Source organism: Centruroides sculpturatus, unplaced genomic scaffold (genome assembly GCF_000671375.1).
Source record: "Centruroides sculpturatus isolate CEXI.00-Female unplaced genomic scaffold, Cexi_2.0 scaffold2, whole genome shotgun sequence".
Lineage (NCBI taxonomy): Eukaryota > Metazoa > Arthropoda > Arachnida > Scorpiones > Buthidae > Centruroides > Centruroides sculpturatus.
Window position 1 is genome coordinate 278282 of NW_019384369.1, and position 22272 is coordinate 300553.

The following is a 22272-nucleotide window of genomic DNA, read 5'->3' on the forward strand; positions in this document are numbered from 1 at the left end:
CTTTATCATTTTATAATCAAAAGAATAAAATTTCTATTTAAGCAGAATTTTTTTAATCATTTAAATTTTATATTTTATCAATTCTAAATAAATTCAAATTCACATTTTTACTATACAGTTGATAAATAAATATAATAATCTCATATAAATTAAATAAATACATTTTCTAATTAAGATTTTATTTTTAAACTCTATTATTCTTACTGCAAATTTATTTCCATAAAATCATTATATTAAGATCTAAAAATATGTAACGAAATTTGATTTTTACATGAACCAACACCTATAAAAAGAATCAATAATGTAGAACAGTAGCCATACTAATTTCAATTTTTCTTTTCCTCTACCTCTATCTGGCATAGAGCATTGAACTTATATTGATATTTCTAAATGGATCAAATAAATGGAAATTATATTCCATGGATAATGAAGTAAATTATAACTGTCATTTTATAAAAATAAAATTTATTAATATTTTTACATATTAAAATCTTACTTATTCATGGCAAATATTTGTAGTTGTGTATCATTAAAAATAATTTAGAACAATTTAATTCTTGAAATTAAGTGTATTTTTTGGTAATATTAATCAGAATATACACTAGCATAACTAGAACCAATATTGGAGGGTCCGAATTAGAATGCGCAAACCTATATTCCTCCCTGTACTACTATGGATGAAGAGTAATCTAGATATTGTATAATGTATATAGGTGTATTTGTCATATTCAAATCTTTTACCTGTACTTATTTGATTTTTTCTATATTTTATTACAAAGAAAAGGAACCCCTGGGTCCTTTCCTGGTTACACTACTACAGATAGAATTCAAATGATTATATCACTAAATATATTTTTAAAATCTATAACTTCTGTACTGAATCAGCGTAGGAGTTTGAAATGAAATAAAATTCAGATAAAAATATAATTTAAAATACTATAATTTTTATTTCTACAAATTAAAACTGTAGTCAAAAATAAATTATTTACAGAATATTTTACAAAGAATTGAAAATGGTAAGTGTGTTTAAATATGCTTTACCATAAAATATAAATTTATTCCATTTAATCTTAGAATTCTTTTTCACTTACTTCTAAGTCATAGAAAATACTTGTTATACAAAGTTAAAAATGTATACAGTCATAAATCTATCTTTCCAAAAGTATAATCGTTATTAATAACATGACTTTCTTCTTAAATACTGATGAGTGATCATTTTTGATTTTTAGAAAAATGATAAACAAATCATTCAGGTAAACATGTACCAAAATGATTTAATAAAATATTATTAAATCATTTTACAAAGAATGTTGTATATAACATTTACTCATCATCATCGAGTAGAAAATTTTGAAAAATTTATTTATTTTTTTGGAAATACTATCTAATTTGAAGAACTCTCAATACGAGCATCTGTAGATGTGCCTTGTGGACAAATTGAAGCTACTTCTAATTGAACATCTACCACACTGTTCTTGCAGGTACAGTATAAAGTAATCACGTTGTCCTTATAGACTGTTATTTCATCATTCAGCACTACTGCCGCTTGGCCCCAAGAACAATTAGGATCCAAAGTGCTTACAATATTACCTCGCCCATAATCTAACTCGAACCAATAAACTATGGCAGATAGGTGACCCGACGAAATTAATTTTACATCAACTGCCGTCTGGATGTTTAAAAATGATGGCAATTCTTCTTTTGGTAATGGTTCGTTGAAATCAATTTCCCACATTATCTCGGGTTCACTTAATTTTTCATATTGTAAGGTTGATAAATGTATATCCTGATGGGTTTTAGCCTGTAAAAAAATAAAATAAAATTTTAAATTTAATAATTTAAAAAATATAAATGCTTCTGTACTTTGGATTTTACTGTAAAAGCTCAAAATAAAGCAAATTTTGACATGGAAATCTAGCATATTAATCAAAAGCTAGTAAAAGTAAGAAGTTTGCACCAAACTGATAGAATTCATCCTCTTGAATATCTGTAACATCTAACAACCATTTAGGATCAGTTTTTCTTTATTAATGCCAGGTATTTTCATCCTCACAGTTTGGTCAATTTCAGTCTATTTTTAAATTTCTTTCCACCATGTGAATAGCTAGATGGGGAGAAATGGGACTTGACCCCTCAGCTTGCTTCTGATCAGAAGTTGATGGATCACTATGAATGTCTTTTGAAACACTCAATTTGAGTCATGCCAATGTTCTCACCTTCCTCAATTAAATTAACATTTGTTGACTTGCTAGTTTCATTCTCTTAAACATCATGACATTCCACAAAATATCTTCTAGACTTCTTCAATAACTAATTTTTATCAATTTCTAAAGAACTACAAAAATATCCAGCTGCATTTTTATTTAACAACTGAACGTTGTTTTGTTAATATGAACATTTTATTGCTTCCTGATATACTGAGCTTTTCATTGCTTATACAATTTTAGATTTTCAGCTCATTCTTTTAACTAATTTCTTTATGATAATAACTATAAATTATAAGAAAATACTTAATTTCGATTTCCATCCAAGCTTTCATATTTTCTGTTTTGATTAGAACATCCTAAAATCCCTGTGGAACAATTTTGATATTATTCCACAGTACAGAACTATTTAATTACTCAAAATTCTCATCTATTGTTGGAACAGAGCACAAAAAAAACAGTCAATATGTTTATTATTACTACATTTTGAGTCTCTAGTGACCAGAGAAAACAATCTTGGTAGACCAACAAAATTTTTCATTTCCATTACTCTTTGCATCAATGAGAGCAATTTGGCAACTATCCAACTGATCTCACTGGTAGGAAGATAACCAATTCCTTTCATTGTGTAGCATATACTTCACAAAAATACGTTTTTCTTCACACTTTTTCGGTTACTTTTGACAATATTGACAATGCTATTTTTGTACTTCTGATTCAATTCTTTCAGTATTCTAGTTCTGACCAACTGCAAGAAGTGTTTCACAAATTATACTAAACGACTTGTTTTCTGGTCGTTTCTCTCAGAAATGGATAACATCAACATGAAAAAGAAAAATCGTCTTTCGGAGACACAACGATTTCGTCTTTATGGCTGACATCAGGAGGTTACAAGCGTTTATTACACATATTCAAATTATCTGCACATGAAATATAATACGACATTTTTGCCAATGGTATTGATTTACTTCTTAAAAACGCAAAATATGAAAATACTAAGCTTCGTAAAATCATTAAATATATACTTTTTCCGGGTGCCAACTGCTCGCTGATGAATTTCAATTGAATATATCAAATATTATCATAGTAACAGATGAATAACAATTAAAATATATACAGTATTAGATTATCATCTTTTCTTGCAATTATTTAATTTATTTGATCTGCATAAATAGTTCTTAACATAAATAGTTCTTGCCAAGGAGTAACTGTATGTTTTATTGATCGCATATACCACGTTATTTAAATCGTTACGTAACGTTAAATAGAAAAAAAAATTAACTAGATATTTTTTTATTGAATAAAGTATTTTTATCTGATACAAAATTATTAATTAAATTCAAAATTTATTATTAATTATTTTCGTAATAATTGCTACTTAGTATATGTAAAAGGAAAAGAAATAGAATTCGAGAAACTTTAATTTGAATATTACAATCGGCATTCAATTTGAAAATTCCAGATGAAAAATGATAATAAATATAAAATTTCCATTATGAGAGGTATGGTGATTGAGGGATTTAGTCATCGTAAAGTACTTGTTACTTAATCACGTAATTATTAATAATTTATTTAGACAAAATCGCAATACAAATTTATTATTTTCCATATCAAATCAATTATCTAAATCTCGAAACATATATTAACTAGGAAACGTTTTCGTAAACGATACTGCTATTTATATATTAATACAATCGTCCATTTTGTTTACTTCCATACTGAAACGCAAATGAGACGAAACATTTACTGATCAGTAATTACTAATGAAGAAACTTTTTTAAAGAAAAAATTACTTCAGAATTGCTTTAGAAAGACGAATCCTTTCTCAAAGTTAGTTTGCCAAATTTTAGAGAACAACAAAGAGGACATATCAGTTAATATGGCACAAAGGCAATAAGCAAAAGCAGGGCTCAAGAAAATAGTATTTACAATTTTTTTTTCAACTTTTTCCACTCTGTGACAACTAAGAGGTTGTTTTAGCAAGCCCATTATGAGTTCGGCCAGGCTACAATAGAGCGCCAGATGTTGAGGAACGGAGTCTATATATCCATGGGGACCATCGTCGAAAAATTCTTGGGGTTTTTCGACCCGTCCAGATTCTATCTCGGGTCCCCTAGAGCAGTGTTTTTCAACCTGTGGGTCTCAAAGCCATACACGGGGGTCGCGGGTAAAAGTGTTTGTAGGTCCTACACTACAATAAAAAAAACTACAATTTCAGTGAGAAGGCTGTGCCTGTTTATTTTACAGTACAATTAGTTTTTTGATCGATATTTAAATCTCAACAGAAAGAAAATTAAATACGTAGTTTTTAAAATCACTGGCATAGATTTAATATGGCCGTGGGGGATCGCCAAAATTGTTTAACTTGTAAAGGGGTCGCGTATTCAAGTAGGTTGAAAAACACTGCCCTAGAGTGATAGGCCTTAACCGCTAGGCAATTCGGCCAAACGTATTTATAGTTTTAAGTTATCTATACTATTATAATAAAGAGGTAATGTTTGTAAGTTTGGATGTAGCGGGTAATCTCCGAAACTACTCATCCGATTTCAAAAATTCTTTCACCAATATTTAGAATGGAACTTCAGGGTAGACATAGGCTGTATATTATCCCGTTAAACATTCATATAAATTAAAAGATATCATCTAGGGTTAAGGCTTTTATGTCCAACAGATGGCGCTACAAGTACGACGCCCTAAGTTTGCTTTTCTGTGAGGATGAACTAAAGCAGATCATCTTCTATCTATCTATATAAATAAAAATGTAATGTTCGTTTGTTCATACCGATTCCTTTGAAATTTTGACATAATGCTGCATTCGAATACGCACGTGTTTTTATATAATATACATGTCGAAATTCCCCCCACTGGGGGAGATGGACAGGATTAAGGCTTACTGTGAAGAACTTGGTTTCTATTATACTATTTTAGATGCGGTTTTTTGCGTTTTTGATTGCGTTTTAATAGGGTACGTCAAGAGAATGTACACTAAGAAGGGATTTTTCGAAAAATTTCCACCCCCACGGGGGAAGTGTTATACATTTATAATAGATACATTTTGAGCCACAACAACGCGTGGCGGGGTCTGCTTGTTATTAATATTGGTAATAAATTGTGGCGATAACATTAAATTAAAACTACAAAATAAATTAAAAAATGCTAACTCTAAACAATTATTATTTTAAAAATGTTCAACAAACTTTGATTACAGTTCCACTTTAATTTCCAAATATATTATTTTCGTAACTAGGGATCCGACCCCCTTTGGAGCTGTCCATAAATGACATCCACACTGGAAGGGAAGGAAGGGGATTACACCTAAATATGGACCAGTTTCCTATAAAAGACCTCCCAGGAAGCATTCCCCCTCGACAGATCCGCTCATGTGTCGCGTTGCCGTAATCGAAACCAAAACCATTTTATATTTATTTCAAAATATCTTGTATGTTTAGTTTCTACTTATGGTAGCCTATCTATCATTATTCATAAAGTGATAAAGGTTTTAAGGGGAGTTGAGTTTTGTTGAATGTTCAAAAACGGGAAGGGGTTACCGAAAGTGAGACAAGGGAAGAGGGGGAAAATGCGGAAGTAATTTATAGATAGCATCTTTTCTGAAGATCCAACTCTATTCAAAAATTGCTTTTCATTACGTATTTGTATGTAGAATCGTTCACGAGTGATATAAGGTAAATTTGCCTTGTCAGCCACCATCAGTAGTCAGCCTTTCAGTTAAATATCAGCGTAAATAGCGTCTCAGACTAAATTAGGGAAATGACTTTTGCTTATTTATTCTGGGAAAGCCCAGTAGTCAGCATCTATGAGCTTGACCCTCTTATGCCCTCTTATAGTCAGATTTCTCCCTATCCAAAGTACAGCATAACCAGTGGATAGCAGTACAGTATATCATGTAAGAATGGGCCCTCTCAATGAATTACGTTTTTGAATATTGTGAGCTGAAATTTAGAGCTGCCTTTGTTGCAGAGTTAATACACATATTTTGGAGAATTATCTCAGTGCAAAATTTGATCACAGAAGGTAAGTTAGCAGAAATTTCTTGGGGCTGATTACTGGCTTTGCCAAATATATGCAAATTAATCATAGGCAGTTGACTACTAGTTGGTTACTAGTAGCTTTAAGCATGCTATTATGAATAATACACTGAATAATACCATAACCTGCATTGATGATTATTTTATCCAGTAGTCAGTTGCATTAAAGTAAAAACTGAGTTTGGGCAATCAGTTTACTAAAAATCAGAAGGAACTTACAATGACCTGAAAGTTAATTTATACATAAACACTTATTAAAAATGAATGTATTTTGTTAAATAAACATATTTGACACATTGCATTACCTAATCCAAAATCCATTTTTACACAAGTCAAGTAAGATAGGTTGGGGATAAATTGGGAAAAATTTCATCCATATATAGCAAGGTCTTAAAGAATCCAATTCATCAGTATGAAAAGAGCTCTTGCAGATGCACTAATTGCAATTAGAGAAAATCATCTTTCTATAAGGGAATCAAGTTGGCTGTTTGGGGTGCCCAGAGGAACTCTACATGATAGACTTCTTGGATGCATCTGTGAAGGCCCCTGAAAAATGGGTCCTCAGATAATTCTGAATGCTAAAGAAGAAAAAAAATTAGTGGCTTGGATAATTTCATTAGCAAAAGCTGGATTCTCACTCAAGAGATCAGATCTCTTAAACACAGTACAAAAAACTGCCAAGTCTTTTGTACTGTGTAAAACTCTGCATTTTTAAAATGCCACCCTGAACTGTCAGAGTTCTGCACAAGAAAGCTAATCTATCTTTTGCATTAAATGCAAGAGATAGATTGTAAGAGTGGTCTGCTTTGTTCACGACAGACCACTCTTAGTCCTTGTTTGGCAGTGAATTTTACCTGTATTCAGATGTAAATTATCACTTTTATAATGAGTGTGATTTTTACTTGGCTGTAAAGATTAAGTAAATAAAAGGTTTAGAACAGTGGTTCCCAATTAGTTTTTCCTGCATACCACTTCAAGAAAGAGCTCAAACTCGCATACCCCTTATAGCAGAAATTCATATTAATCTATACTAATATTATAAATTTGAAGGTAATTCTGTCTGTCTGTCTGTCACCTTTTCATGTCTAAACCACTGAACAGGTTTTAATAAAATTTGGCACAGAAATAGCTTACATGTTGGAGATGAACATAAGCTACATTTTACTGCGAGAAAATATCTTACTCCCACTTGAAAATTCGATATAATGTGGGCGAAGCTATGGGTAGACAGCTAGTGATAAATAGAATAAGTTTTTTTTTACATTTATTACCTTTAAAATACAATTCTAATAATAATGAAAATAACATAAGGTTATTTAATTTTAATGTGACAATTTTCTTTGCACAACTTTGTAAAATCTGGTTGCATTTGGTCAGCTTCAGTCTCAGGTCATCTTCGAGTTGAAAGTCAGTGGCAATATTTAGTTTTCATGTTTTTCATGGCCGAAAATCCACTCTTGCAGAGGTATGTTGTGGAAAATGGTAGTAAATATTTTATGGCAGCTTTGCTGACATGATAATAATGATAATTGTACAATTAACACAAATTGTGTTAATTGTACAATTTTTGTTTCTTGCATAAGAATTTAGGTATTGTCACAAATGGATTTTTTTGATGAAATTTCAAGAATATTTTTAGTTATAAATAAACGAATTTGTGCATTCTACATCATGTTGTAAATTACTGAATTTTTGATGGTCCACCCATTATTTTTTTGATTGCTCCATCTCATGCATTTAAATTTTAAATCGACCGATTTTAGATTGCTGTGCATACCCCTTCATGCAATTTCGTGTATCCCTGGGGGTACACGTACCACTAATTGGGAACCATTGGTTTAGAACATTATATTATGTTGAGATTTGTTTAGTCCCACTTCACTCATAATATCTAAACTCAAAAAGGATGTCAATTATTTATTGTGACGATGTCACAATGCTGGGCTGTAATTTTTCGTCACAATGTTTTCAATTTTAGTAGTGCTTTCCCCTGTACATCATATTTTCCTGTTAACAATTGAGTAACGCTGGTCATCTATCTAACTCTGTTCAGAGGAAAATATTTGAATTGAAATAATGTGACTTGCCGTGCAAACTGGAAATTCATATATAGTTAATGGGGACCTCCTGCCCATAAGCTTTTCATATCTGGTTTCAACTTTCATCTATCTAACTCCATTCTCAAGATTGGAAGGACAGACAGGGAGGTAAGGAAACAGGCACCAGTGGGAATTTATAGGTTTACAATTTTTGAAAATTGCAGCTCAATAAGAAACATGGCCGACTATTGGTATCAGAAGGGCTTAAGTATTGAATCTTGGTGTCTGACCAATGAGAATTGGTAAGCATCTGGTTATATTCAAGATTTACTCAAAATTAATAACCAACCACTAAAATGTTATATGTACTGTACATTGAAAACAATTTTATATTAAATTTTCTGTATGTAATCCCATTATCCTGCTGCTATATGATTCATGAATCAGCAAATTCATTGAGTACTTGGTTAACTGATTGACTACTTACTACCCACTTTACCTACTGTACTTCAAAGTTGTACTGGATAATAAAGATACTCTTAAGCGTTTCTACAGAGAGGGAATTCCTCTCATTCGTCCACTGTTCCACATTATTATGGGTGGGTTTGGAAAAGCAAAATTGAACCAAATTTAAATTTTTAAATACATTTAAATATGAAAACATTTATATAAATAGGCCTAGGAGACTTCGCTCACCTGTTCAAAAATTTTGTGATGATTCATAGATTCCTGGTGCCATCATTTTTTTTTTTTTTTTTTTTTTTTTCGCGAACAGAAATACATGTCAATTTTAAGCTAAATAGCCTACCTATTATATATATAGACAGCAAAATACATCAAAAATGATGATAAAAATTAGTTATAAAGTTTCTTTTAGTGATTCTTAGTTTAACATTAAAACAATAGATGTAATAGATGTTACTTTTGACTTGTGTTATTCTATCACTAACACAATACACCTGTCACGAGCATTAGTTTATTATAAAGATTCCATAGAATAATAATATGGAAGACATAGACATTGAAGTTATTATTTTATGTTCTGTTGACTCTTTAATGCCCATTGTGACACCATCTAATAAGTAGCTTTAGCTATCTAATTCTGAAATTATGGTATAACTACGAGTATTATGATATTAATATTATATAACACGTATGTATTATTTGAATGTAATATTTTAATATAAAAACATTCAAAAAATTATGATGTATGGCAATCTAATTGGCAGTTATAAAATTATTTTAAATATACAAAAGATATCATAACTTTATTCTCATCTATTAAAAACCCTAGACAGACATGAATATTTTAAAAATCCTTCCCAGACGCATGATTGGAATGCCAAAAAGTGGGGAAAAGAAAGTCTGGAACATCTGGGGAAAAGAGGACATTTGGTATCCCTCTTCAAAGTGTTAAATTCTTATCATACAACTCTTAATATGCTGTAAATCCTCTCCTTTCAAAGACATCAATTACATAATTCCAGATCTTCACAGCAGATGCAAAAATTTTTATTCATTCTCAAATTAAATTGCTATCAATTTTGCCTGTATCAAACATTTTAGTCATCTTGTAGAGAACATTGTTTTTTGGAAGCAGTTTTGAATGAGTTCATTTCAATTNGGAAGCTAGCATTATAAAACCGGTACACTTATCAACATTAGCAATGAATTTGGGAAAAAGTTGAAATTTATACAAGTAATCTTTTGGGCGACTATATGAACTATAAAGATGCCACAGTGTTACCCACAGCGTAAAAATATATGGTTGAAATGAACTTGTTAGAGAATACTGCATAATGTTCGTACAATCAACAACTAATGTTATGATTGTAATTTTTTTCTTTTTCTTTCGGCAAGAAGAACGTTTCCGAAATGTTTTGATTCATGTTCCGTTAGAAGAAATTTGATCTTTCAGAAAAATCTCTTTTTGAATTTAATGTTTAAACATCATACTACCTAATCCTTCACTAATTCATGAAATATGATTTGAACAAACTTTGAAACAAAGGTCTTAACACTTGAATACAATAGAACTGTACAATGAAACTCAAAATTACAGTAAACAACAAATTTCATTATTCTAGTAATAAATGTACTGAAAATAAAAATTAAAATTTAAGAGGAAGATACAGTTACCAATCTTTTATCCGAAGCCCTTGGGAACAGATGTGTTTGGATTTCACAGTGTTTCCATTTGTAGAGCAGCACAAACATACCTTACTTATATTCACAGGATATTCTTCAGTTAGACATAACATAAGGTATTCAAAAGCAAACTATGTTCTCCAAAATGCAAAAATTAAATGAGAATATCATTCGGATACTATATAGCGAAAGTTTTCCAATTTGACTTTAAAAATGTCTCCATTTCAGAACAATTTGTTCAAACTACCATCAAGCTTCAACAAAATCTGTACTTTTTATCATTAATAATAAGCGTTTTCTTTGTTTTCCAAATGTCTTAATGATATTTGGCAATTCTTTGATATTTTGATAGTGAAATGAAGTTTAAAATCATAAAAAAACAATGTAACAAAACATATCTGACTAGTAGCAATACTAATTTATAGAGGACATCTCAAACCTGTGTCGATTGTATTTGTTATTACTTTGGATTGCATTTGTTACCAAACAACTTGCAAAAAGTTTCAAATTTTTTGGAATTTTTTTGGATTTCACAATTGCTAATAAAGTATTGTCGATGTTGAACATATCATTTATTCACATTCAGAATAGTGATTAGCTATCAATATTTCTAACTTTTATAGTCTCTGCAAAGAAATCTTAATATTTACCATAACTCACTAGTAAAATCTAAATGTTTGCAAAATTTGGGCTTTTACAGTAATGTACAGTACATACAGCTTATGCATTATTATAAATTGAATTCTATTTAAAATCAAAATTTAAAAATAAAAATTACTGTTTAATAATAATAATGTATCTATTAAGCTTTGAATTATATTACTTGAAATATATTGATGAATTCAGCTATTTTGAAATTCAAGGTACGACTGTCATCTATAAGTTTTGCTTGTAATAACAATGCTGGGCTCTGTATTAATATCATATATGATTTCAATTTACAAGGAACTATTCTACATGTCTCTTTTAAACAAGATGCTCTGAAAAGAAAAAAATTTTAAATGCAAACAATAATTTCAAAATATTAATTTAAAATTTATTTAATAACTATTATGATTTTATATTAAAGTAATAATGTGAAGTTAAAGATATATTTTAATTATGCAACACTAATTTAAAATTTAGACTTTTTAAAATTATTATTAAATTTAATTAATATAGCATAAAATATCAATTTTATAACTAATTTTCTATTAATAATTAATTAATAAACTTTATAATAAAATTTTTACTAACCAAATTAAAAAATTAAGTTCAATACACTTTAATCTATACTAATGATCACATTTTGGTTACATAATAAAATGGCAAAGTTATTTTAAAATAGTGCATTTTCTTTTAGACATGAATACTTATTGGAAATAATTAATGAATAAGTGGCCAGATGAAGTTCACTTTTCAAAGGTGGTGGGTGAATCCCAGATAACACTTTGTAACTGTCATTCCAAAAGTTATATAGAATAGAATAAGTTAAAAGAATACATTGAAAATGTTAGTTTGTATAAAAATAAATAATCTCAGCAAGTTAAAGTGCTTTGTGGGGATTGTGTATTAATTGAGTCCCAGATATGTCAGATCCTGTCCATCCCCCATTGTGGGCCTGGCCAAACCCACAATGGCTATGATTAAAAGCCTCTCTTAACACTCACAGGGTGAAAGAGTCAAAAATAAAAAAAATGAACAAAAATTAATATTGAAAATTACTTGTATGCACTTATTTAAAAGTGAGTATAACTTTGATACATAACTTGCATATAAACACTGTAAACCATTATCACATAAGTTATAGTATATAATATTATATCTAAATACATATAACTCTTAACTTAAAATCTCAATTCATGTTAAAAAAATCCGCTTGAAATTTCATCAAATAATATTCTTCAATGTTGACAGAAATAAAAAAAATCAATTTCTACAACAAGATTAATCAAATGAATTAAATACAATAAATAAATACAATAAATAAATTATAAAAGTGTAAATATGCTGTGTTATTAAATTGAGAAAAAAATTGAACTAAATTTATAAGAATATTTTTACAACTATTATTCAAATATGAAAGAATTAAAAACAAATGAATGCTAGAAGATTATATAATAGACAAATAAAAGTAAAAATAATAAATTAAAAAATTTTCATAATACTCTTTTGATTATTATATCTGTATCTCTTTCATCATTCATGACAGAGTAACAATATTTCAAAACATAAAACTTGGAAAAACTTTACTTTTCATTTTATGTAATTACATTTTATATATATATATATATGAAAATATTACTACATAAAATAGAAAGTGACTGCTCTGTGAGAACTTGTAGAATTGAATACTACTACACAATAAAATTGTGTAGTAGATACTATGGTCTGTAAAAAATAAAAAAACATTCATTAATTTTACATCTTCAGTTTGAAATCTTTTAACTATTGCTATGGATTGTTAGTGTTGTGCTGTATAAGATAAAATGTCATCTTTGTTTCTACAATATCTGATTTATCATGCAAATTTCAAATATCAGAAATTCAGAATTCATCATTTCTTATGGGAAAAATTTTAACTCATTCCTGGCATATAACAATAAACAACTAATTTCTCAAAACGACAATGAAACACTGAAAAATAAAATAAAATAAAATAATGCTATTTACCTATCAGTTCATGTTTTAGCATGACATTAAAGATTAAAAACCCAATTACCACTACCAAACCACTTAATGAGATCATTAATTAAAGAATATGTTTGTAAGCAATAATGCAATAAATTTGTTCATTACCACTATTAGAAATTGTATAAGAACTTCATTTTCTTTAATACACAGAAATATGTACTGTTACCTAATGATACTGTATATTTTAAATTAAAATATTACTGTATAAAAACAGAACTACAAAAGTAGCATACTGTACTGAACTGTTAAGAATAAGTTCACAAGACTGTACCGACATTTAGTTATAAAAGTCACTAAATGCACAATAACAGCAAAACACAGATACGACACTAATGAAACAAATAAAAATGGATACTGGAAATGGAATGAGTCATTACTTCCTACTTTCACTAATACAGATTTTGAATTTTTCTCAATGTACTATGGAAAACTTTATAATGCTGAAATTATTTGATTTGGATATTAGAATGATACTAAAGAACATCGTTCATTATAGCAGGAATTTGGATATAGAGAGTTCAAATATCAGGATATGGTTGTACAATGTTTTCTTTAATGCTAAATTTTAATGTTTTTAATTAGAAATCAAACATGCAAAACAAAAACTACTATAAATTTGTACATTCATTCCATCTCTTTACAATGGGATAGCTTCTCTTTAGTAAGTGATATTTGTTTGACTAAAAACTTATACTTTGCATAAACATTTTTTGGACTAAAAGAAAAAACTTTTAGTTTTTGTGGTATATGTATTAATATTTTTGAATTAAATAAATAATAGAAAACAATTCTCATTAATACGATTTACTTTTCAGAATACTTTTAAATAAGAAACACATACAAAAATAATATTTATTGGTTCATATACATATATTGTATTCTGTTAACTTATAGTATAAATCTATACTAATTTATTTTTGAAAATAAAATTTTGTAAGAAACATTCTGAAAAATTTTTCTGAATCATCTTGTTATAAAATATCAAAAAAGGCAATCTTATTTCTTTCCACCAACAACATTTAATGATTAGACAAATGTTTTCGAAATGTAAATCAGTTAAGAATGTTTGTCTAATCATTAAATTTTATATTTCTTATTTATATTCATTTCAATCACATTAGAAAAAGTCTTTTGTCAATAGATTTCCTCCCCCTAATTAGCATTAAAATCCCAATTACTGGTAAAATATAAAAAATTATGACTAAAGTACAACAAAATAAAATACAAAACGTAAAAAATATAAAAGTATTAACAAAGAAAGGTTAAAAAAAAGTTTAACAATTATATAATATTCATTTGCAGGCTATTTTGAAACAGTTACCATCAAAGTGTAATAACCTATACATTGTTACTGGAAAGTCCTTTTGATATTTTGAAGTTTCCAGTTTGAGTTTTCTTTTCTTTTGTTTTAAAATAATAATAATTACAAAAACATTTTTGTCTTCTATAAAATATTTTAAAGAATATAGAAAAACTTTGATAAAATTTTCTTATGGATATTGTTCACAATAAAATCAGGAATATATAATAGCAATAAGAAAGAACTTATATTTTTAAAAACTAAAAAATCTTATACAAAATATTTAAATTTTAAAAAATTATAAAATTATTACAATATTATGAATTCTCTAAAAGTATTTATTAAATTACATTTTTTATATTCTGTTTCATTGCATTATGGATGAATCATTTTAATTCTTATATCTTTCAATGAAATGTAAATCAAGAATATAAATTCACTAATTCAATTTACTTTTGATTTGCTGATAAAAAAATAAATTAAAAGTTTTTTTGAATTAAACTCTCTTTTCATACTTACATGAATATTTTCTTTAAAAAAATAATATTAAATAAAATTTTCTGCATCTAAATCCAAATAAAATCACAAATATATGGCAATTCAAGGAAATGAATGATATAGTTTGTGTTAATACTTTAATATGTTTTATTTGAATTTAGAAGTTGAAAATTTTGTGGGTAACACAATTTTTCTTCTTTCTCAATATTTTACAAAGGAAAAAATTTTATTAAGAGAAAAAAATTTAATTTTACATTCCTAATTAAAAAAAACATACCTAAAATAATTTTATTAATAATGTCAACCATGTAATACCAGATAAATAATATCTTTTGTTAAAATAAAAATTTTATACAATTGTAATGAATAAATATACAAACATAATACCAAATAATCTGCTGCATTATTGGACTATAAAAAGGCTAATCTAAGAGCCCAATAATATGACAGATCATTTAGTATTAATTAAAAATTAGGTTTGTGAATTTATTGTTTACATATATTTATATAAAAACATAAAAGAGCTTCTTGTCTTGAAAATTGTTAAAACTAATATCTCAAATACAGTAGAGCATCGTTTATCTGAAAGTCGGTCATCCAAAAGAATTCCAGTCGGCAAATTTTAATTTTTGCTAGTGCTGTGGCGCTGCAATCTTTGGCTATATCTTGGGCTACTCCAATATTTTTTATGTCTGTGTGTGTTTTAGCTGGCAGCACTGTCACTTTTGTGTGGTGTTTTTTTGAGGACTGTGTGTCATGCTGAATCAAACGTTTTTGATACTAGATAACTTCTAAAGTATAATTTTTTTTTGTTTTTATATTTTTCAATATATTTATTTTGTTTGTAAAAAATAAAGAANTATAAAGTGAATGCATCAATATATTTTAAAAAACATAAATTTTTTGCTGTTTTTAAAAATATTAGGTTGATACTTATTTATTGCACTAATTTTTATATATTTTAAAAAATGTAATAATGTAAATTTCTATTTAATAAACAATACAAAATTTCATGTAAAATGAATTTAAACATCAAATATGCCTAAGAATGAAGAATGTAAAGCTGATTTTAATTAATGTGCTGGTCAATTATAAAAGACAATTTTGTCAAACAAACAAAATTAAAAACAAATTATCAAAAACAAAATCTTGTCATTTCAAACAAATTTTCAAATTGTTATAAATATTTTATTTGAAATAATTGTAAAAATTACTGAGAAGTAAGAATATACTAAGATTGTTGATTAAGGATTTTTCTTTTCAACTCTATTTACTTCTAAATACATAAAATGCTAAAATTTCTAATTGCAATTACCAATTACTTCATTAATTTGTAATTAATAACTGTTTATTCATAACAAACAATTTAGTTTCAATAAAGTTTCAACAAAGAGTGATTTCTCAAAAGCGTTTTGAAGAAGGAAATTTATTTAGTGTCCATATTAATTTACTTATGTTAATTTTTTAAATTTCAACTAATTAATTTCTACTTAAATTAATTGATTAAATTAGTAATGAACAAATTTAATTTTACAATTTACTACTTAATAATACTATTGTTATTTTGGTTTGAATTACATTAAAATTTGATTGTAGAAATTTCCAATAATGAAAAATTTTGTGATTTTACACCCATGCATATAAATGTATGAGCTGTCAAATCATGAAAGTTATATACTTACATAACATTTTTGTTACTCAGTAAAATTAAGTAAAAATGTTCATACAAATAAGGAATTTTAATTATATTACGCTGTATTAACTTATTTAAATTTGTTTGATTGAATTATTTATATTATCTGAAGCAGAATAAAGATAAAAGACAATATATATTTTAAATTATCCTAGATTTGAAGATTTTATTTTATTAATTTGAGTGCAGAAATACAAATTTTTTATTATAATAACTAAAAAACATGTCACAATATATATACAAAACTTTCATATTTATAAAAATGATATTTGTTAATAAATAATAAAATGTTATTTATAAATAAATATCATTTTTATAAATATGAGAGTATAATGAATGTGTTTAATATTTAAATTATTTAAATATTAAACATATTCCTTACTTTTGAACAACCAAATTTGAAAAACTCCCTGAAATTTTTATTTTATAAAATTCAAATGTAAAAATGAAATCATAGTAAATTAAAAGATAACATAATTTTATAAAAGCCCTACATTTTATAAATATAAAAAAAATAAATATAAGAATCATCCAAGTACTTAATAAGAACTTATTAAGTACTTGGTTTTTATTTACCATGTAAATGATGAGGCCGAATGGGAAAAACAGCTTGTTCCCAACAAACATCCGATCCAGGATGTGTAGATAACATGGTATCTTCATCAAGATATAAATCAAACCACACTGCAATGGCATCCAGAGATCCATTCCAATTACATATAAAATTATTTTTCATAATATCAATTAAATCTACAATTAACATGTCCCAAAAACATGTTGAGAAGTCACTGAGATCTTCAACACATGAGAACTTAATCTGCTCTTTTTTTATACTGCTTAAATTTCTTATCTTGCATATTTTCTCCTGTAGCTGTAATTGTGTTATAACTGCTTCAGATGCTCCAAGCTTACAAATCATCAATGCAGGCCAAGCAAATAACGTCATGTCTATAAGCTTTAAATTCTTATTTTCAGAAACACTTTGGTATATAGCAGAAATAATGGCACTATTTGCAACATCATCATTTAATTTTTGAATAATTTTACTATCTAAAAACATATATTCTTTTTCTTGAGAAAATGATTCTTCTTGGTTCAGATGTATATATCCAAATTTTAAATATTTTTCACATAATAATTGGACTTCAACATGTGTACCAACTGACACTTTTTGAGATGCCCCTAAAAATATATGTAAATATATTAATATTCATTTAACTACATATTATATTTTTAACAATAAAATAATGTTATAGGTCTGAATATTAATTTCACTAACATAATATAAAGAAAAAATAAAACACATGCTATGTGACATTTTGAAATATGTTTTAATTTTACATATAAAATCTATTAAATTATTTATTATCTACAATAGCATAAAATTAAATGAAAATTTGTATGAAGTAAAAACATACAAATTAGTAAATCAATATTAAAATTACAAAAATAAAATGATTTACAAAACAAATAATTATATACATAAAAAAATAAATAAATCTTACGTATTAATATATAGTACATTCCTACATAAAAATGCTTATTTCAACTATAAAGTGAATGCATCAATATATTTTAAAAAACATAAATTTTTTGCTGTTTTTAAAAATATTAGGTTGATACTTATTTATTGCACTAATTTTTATATATTTTAAAAAATGTAATAATGTAAATTTCTATTTAATAAACAATACAAAATTTCATGTAAAATGAATTTAAACATCAAATATGCCTAAGAATGAAGAATGTAAAGCTGATTTTAATTAATGTGCTGGTCAATTATAAAAGACAATTTTGTCAAACAAACAAAATTAAAAACAAATTATCAAAAACAAAATCTTGTCATTTCAAACAAATTTTCAAATTGTTATAAATATTTTATTTGAAATAATTGTAAAAATTACTGAGAAGTAAGAATATACTAAGATTGTTGATTAAGGATTTTTCTTTTCAACTCTATTTACTTCTAAATACATAAAATGCTAAAATTTCTAATTGCAATTACCAATTACTTCATTAATTTGTAATTAATAACTGTTTATTCATAACAAACAATTTAGTTTCAATAAAGTTTCAACAAAGAGTGATTTCTCAAAAGCGTTTTGAAGAAGGAAATTTATTTAGTGTCCATATTAATTTACTTATGTTAATTTTTTAAATTTCAACTAATTAATTTCTACTTAAATTAATTGATTAAATTAGTAATGAACAAATTTAATTTTACAATTTACTACTTAATAATACTATTGTTATTTTGGTTTGAATTACATTAAAATTTGATTGTAGAAATTTCCAATAATGAAAAATTTTGTGATTTTACACCCATGCATATAAATGTATGAGCTGTCAAATCATGAAAGTTATATACTTACATAACATTTTTGTTACTCAGTAAAATTAAGTAAAAATGTTCATACAAATAAGGAATTTTAATTATATTACGCTGTATTAACTTATTTAAATTTGTTTGATTGAATTATTTATATTATCTGAAGCAGAATAAAGATAAAAGACAATATATATTTTAAATTATCCTAGATTTGAAGATTTTATTTTATTAATTTGAGTGCAGAAATACAAATTTTTTATTATAATAACTAAAAAACATGTCACAATATATATACAAAACTTTCATATTTATAAAAATGATATTTGTTAATAAATAATAAAATGTTATTTATAAATAAATATCATTTTTATAAATATGAGAGTATAATGAATGTGTTTAATATTTAAATTATTTAAATATTAAACATATTCCTTACTTTTGAACAACCAAATTTGAAAAACTCCCTGAAATTTTTATTTTATAAAATTCAAATGTAAAAATGAAATCATAGTAAATTAAAAGATAACATAATTTTATAAAAGCCCTACATTTTATAAATATAAAAAAAATAAATATAAGAATCATCCAAGTACTTAATAAGAACTTATTAAGTACTTGGTTTTTATTTACCATGTAAATGATGAGGCCGAATGGGAAAAACAGCTTGTTCCCAACAAACATCCGATCCAGGATGTGTAGATAACATGGTATCTTCATCAAGATATAAATCAAACCACACTGCAATGGCATCCAGAGATCCATTCCAATTACATATAAAATTATTTTTCATAATATGACCTTTAATTAAAGTTTCAATTTCCTAAAATAACAAATACTAAATTTTTAATCATATGTATAGATTTATCAATTTTTAACAATTTTTAAATAATAAAACATTATAAATCTATTAGTATATAAAATGTTCAAAATTAAAATTTTTTGGATCTTAATCTATGACTGATTTCACTTGCATATCTTATAAATATCATTTACTCTGTTCTAAAAGATGTCAACTTATTTAATAAGAAAATTATAGGTTTTAATTTTGAAAAACTTCATTATATTATTAATATATTATTGGTTGACAGCAGTTGGACAAATATAAAGTTGACTGTATTTTATTTAAGTGTTCATTGAACAACATGAACACACATGGACATGAACAAGACACACACAGCATTTGCATGCAGTAAAATGATAAAACTACAGGACTTCAAAAATATGCTGACCATATGGTCAGTAAAGTTATTGGTGGATCAAATATTCACATTTATAATTAGTAATAATATATTATTAAGAATGTTATTATTAAAAATTATATTTGATTTATAAAACAATTATATTCCAAAGATCTATAAATTATTGTAAAAACTATATTTTCTAACAGTTAATGTAAATATGAGAGTAAATTGACAGGACATGAGACTCATCTATTAGTGTCCTCTAGGGAACAAAATTGGTATTATTTTTGAGTTCTATCATCTTTTTTTTATAGTGGCAGGTGAAGTTCTATTGATTTATGACATTAAATGTGAAAAATACAACTATTTTCAACAAGACAGACAAATGGAAAATCCTAAGATGAATAAAATCACTATTTGTGGTATGATTCAATATTTGTTTTTTAAGAAAATGAACACAATGAAGATTGTGGCCAATAGGAAACAAACTTTAGACAACAATGCTCCTTCAAAAAACAACAATTTGCCACTGGGTTGCACAATTTAGACATGCTGATATGGGCTTTGAAGATGATGAACATCCTGGACCATCAAAAACTGTAACAACTCCAAAAATAATTGATAAATTGCATGATGTTGCTTTGAGCAAATGAAGACTGAACATTAAAGAGATGGCTAGGATCATAGGCCTATCAATTAAATGCATACATCACATTTTTCATGTTGAATTGGACATGTCTAAGCTGTCAGCAAGTTGGGTGTCACACTTACTAAATGCAGATCAAAAACATGAAAGAGCACACATTCAATGACAATTTAAAGCTGTTTAACATGGACTGAGTAGATTTTTTTGCACCATTTTGTTACAGTTGATAAAACTTGGCTTTATTACTATATTCTAGAATCTAAATGGCAATCTTAAGAATGGAGATATTGTGGCAGTCCTCCACCAAAGAAGGTCAAGTTATTTCCATCATCCAGGAAAGTAATGACCACAACTTTTTGGGATTCAGAGGGAATACTTCTTATCAATTACCTTACAAAGGGCCAAACTATCAACAGGCCATATTATGTTCTCTTTTAGACCAATTGAAAGCAGCAATTACTGAAAAAAGACCTGAAATGGCTTGAAAAAAAGTGCTATTCCATCACGATAATGAACCTTCTCACATGAGTCACATTGTTTGAGAGAAATTGGATCAATTGCAATTCCAAGTTGTCCTCCACTCACCCTACTCACCAGATCTAATGCCGAGTGACTTTCTCCTGTTCCCTAAGCTCAAACTTTCCTTTTCAGAAAGAAATTTAAGTCAGATGAAGTGGTTATTGTTGCAATAGAGCAGTATTTTGATGATCTTGAATCATTACAGAACAGGCATAATGACACTTCAGTTCTGCTGGTCCAAGTGTGTTGAATTACAAGGGGAATATGTTGAAAAATAAAAAATTAATAATAATGCACTAACTCATGTTTTTCATTTTGAGTCTCATGTCCCATAAAATCACCCTCATAGTACACAAAACAATTGAAACTGGTCCAAATTAAAACCTAAAAAGGTCTCATTAATAAAAAAAAATATTAATTTTTTTTAAAGTGTTTGAAATTAAAAATTAAATAACTATTAATTAAAACTTTTGGTTTTCTGTTAATTTAATACAAAATATGTCAAATTCTTATAAAAAAGTATATTCTGTTAATTAGTGAATATCAATGATTTTTCATTAAGAACAATGACTATCAATACATAGACTAACAATGTAGACCAGCGTTTCTCAAAGTGGGCGATAACGCCCCCTTGTGGGTGCTGGAGGCTTTCAGGGGGGGCAGTAGAAGGCTCAAAGAGAATTGGGGGGCGTTAAGGAAATATAGAGGGGCGACGGCAGACAAATTCTATATATAAAAATTCGACGGAATATATATAAAATGTTGACATTTTATATATTTTTTATTTTTTATTGAAGGTCACAACTTGAATATTTCTAACACATTGACTTTTATTTTAGCTCAGCGTTTCTCAAAGTAAGCAATAACGCCCCCTTCTGGCGCGATGAATAGATCTATGATAGAGGCAGGGTATTGAACGGTGACCAAAGGCAAAATTGGGGCTGATAAGAGGAAACATTGCGTTTAATGGTTTCCAGATGATGAGAACAATGTACA

At 27.0% G+C, this 22272-nt stretch overlaps 1 protein-coding gene across 1 annotated transcript in view; it reads right to left on the bottom strand.

Moving 5' to 3' along the window:
* Positions 1-975: 975 nt before the first annotated feature.
* The window catches only part of LOC111613486 (protein arginine N-methyltransferase 9-like), a 60359-nt gene continuing 39062 nt past the window's right edge, over positions 976-22272 (bottom strand). Inside the window, exons 10-15 of the mRNA XM_023354845.1 lie at positions 20632-20800; positions 19561-19744; positions 17178-17783; positions 16984-17011; positions 11261-11417; positions 976-1801 (exon numbers count right to left, since the gene is read on the bottom strand). Coding sequence (XP_023210613.1) covers positions 1385-1801; positions 11261-11417; positions 16984-17011; positions 17178-17783; positions 19561-19744; positions 20632-20800 — 1561 coding nt within the window. The 3' untranslated portion in view covers positions 976-1384. The remainder of the gene's footprint in view (positions 1802-11260; positions 11418-16983; positions 17012-17177; positions 17784-19560; positions 19745-20631; positions 20801-22272) is intronic.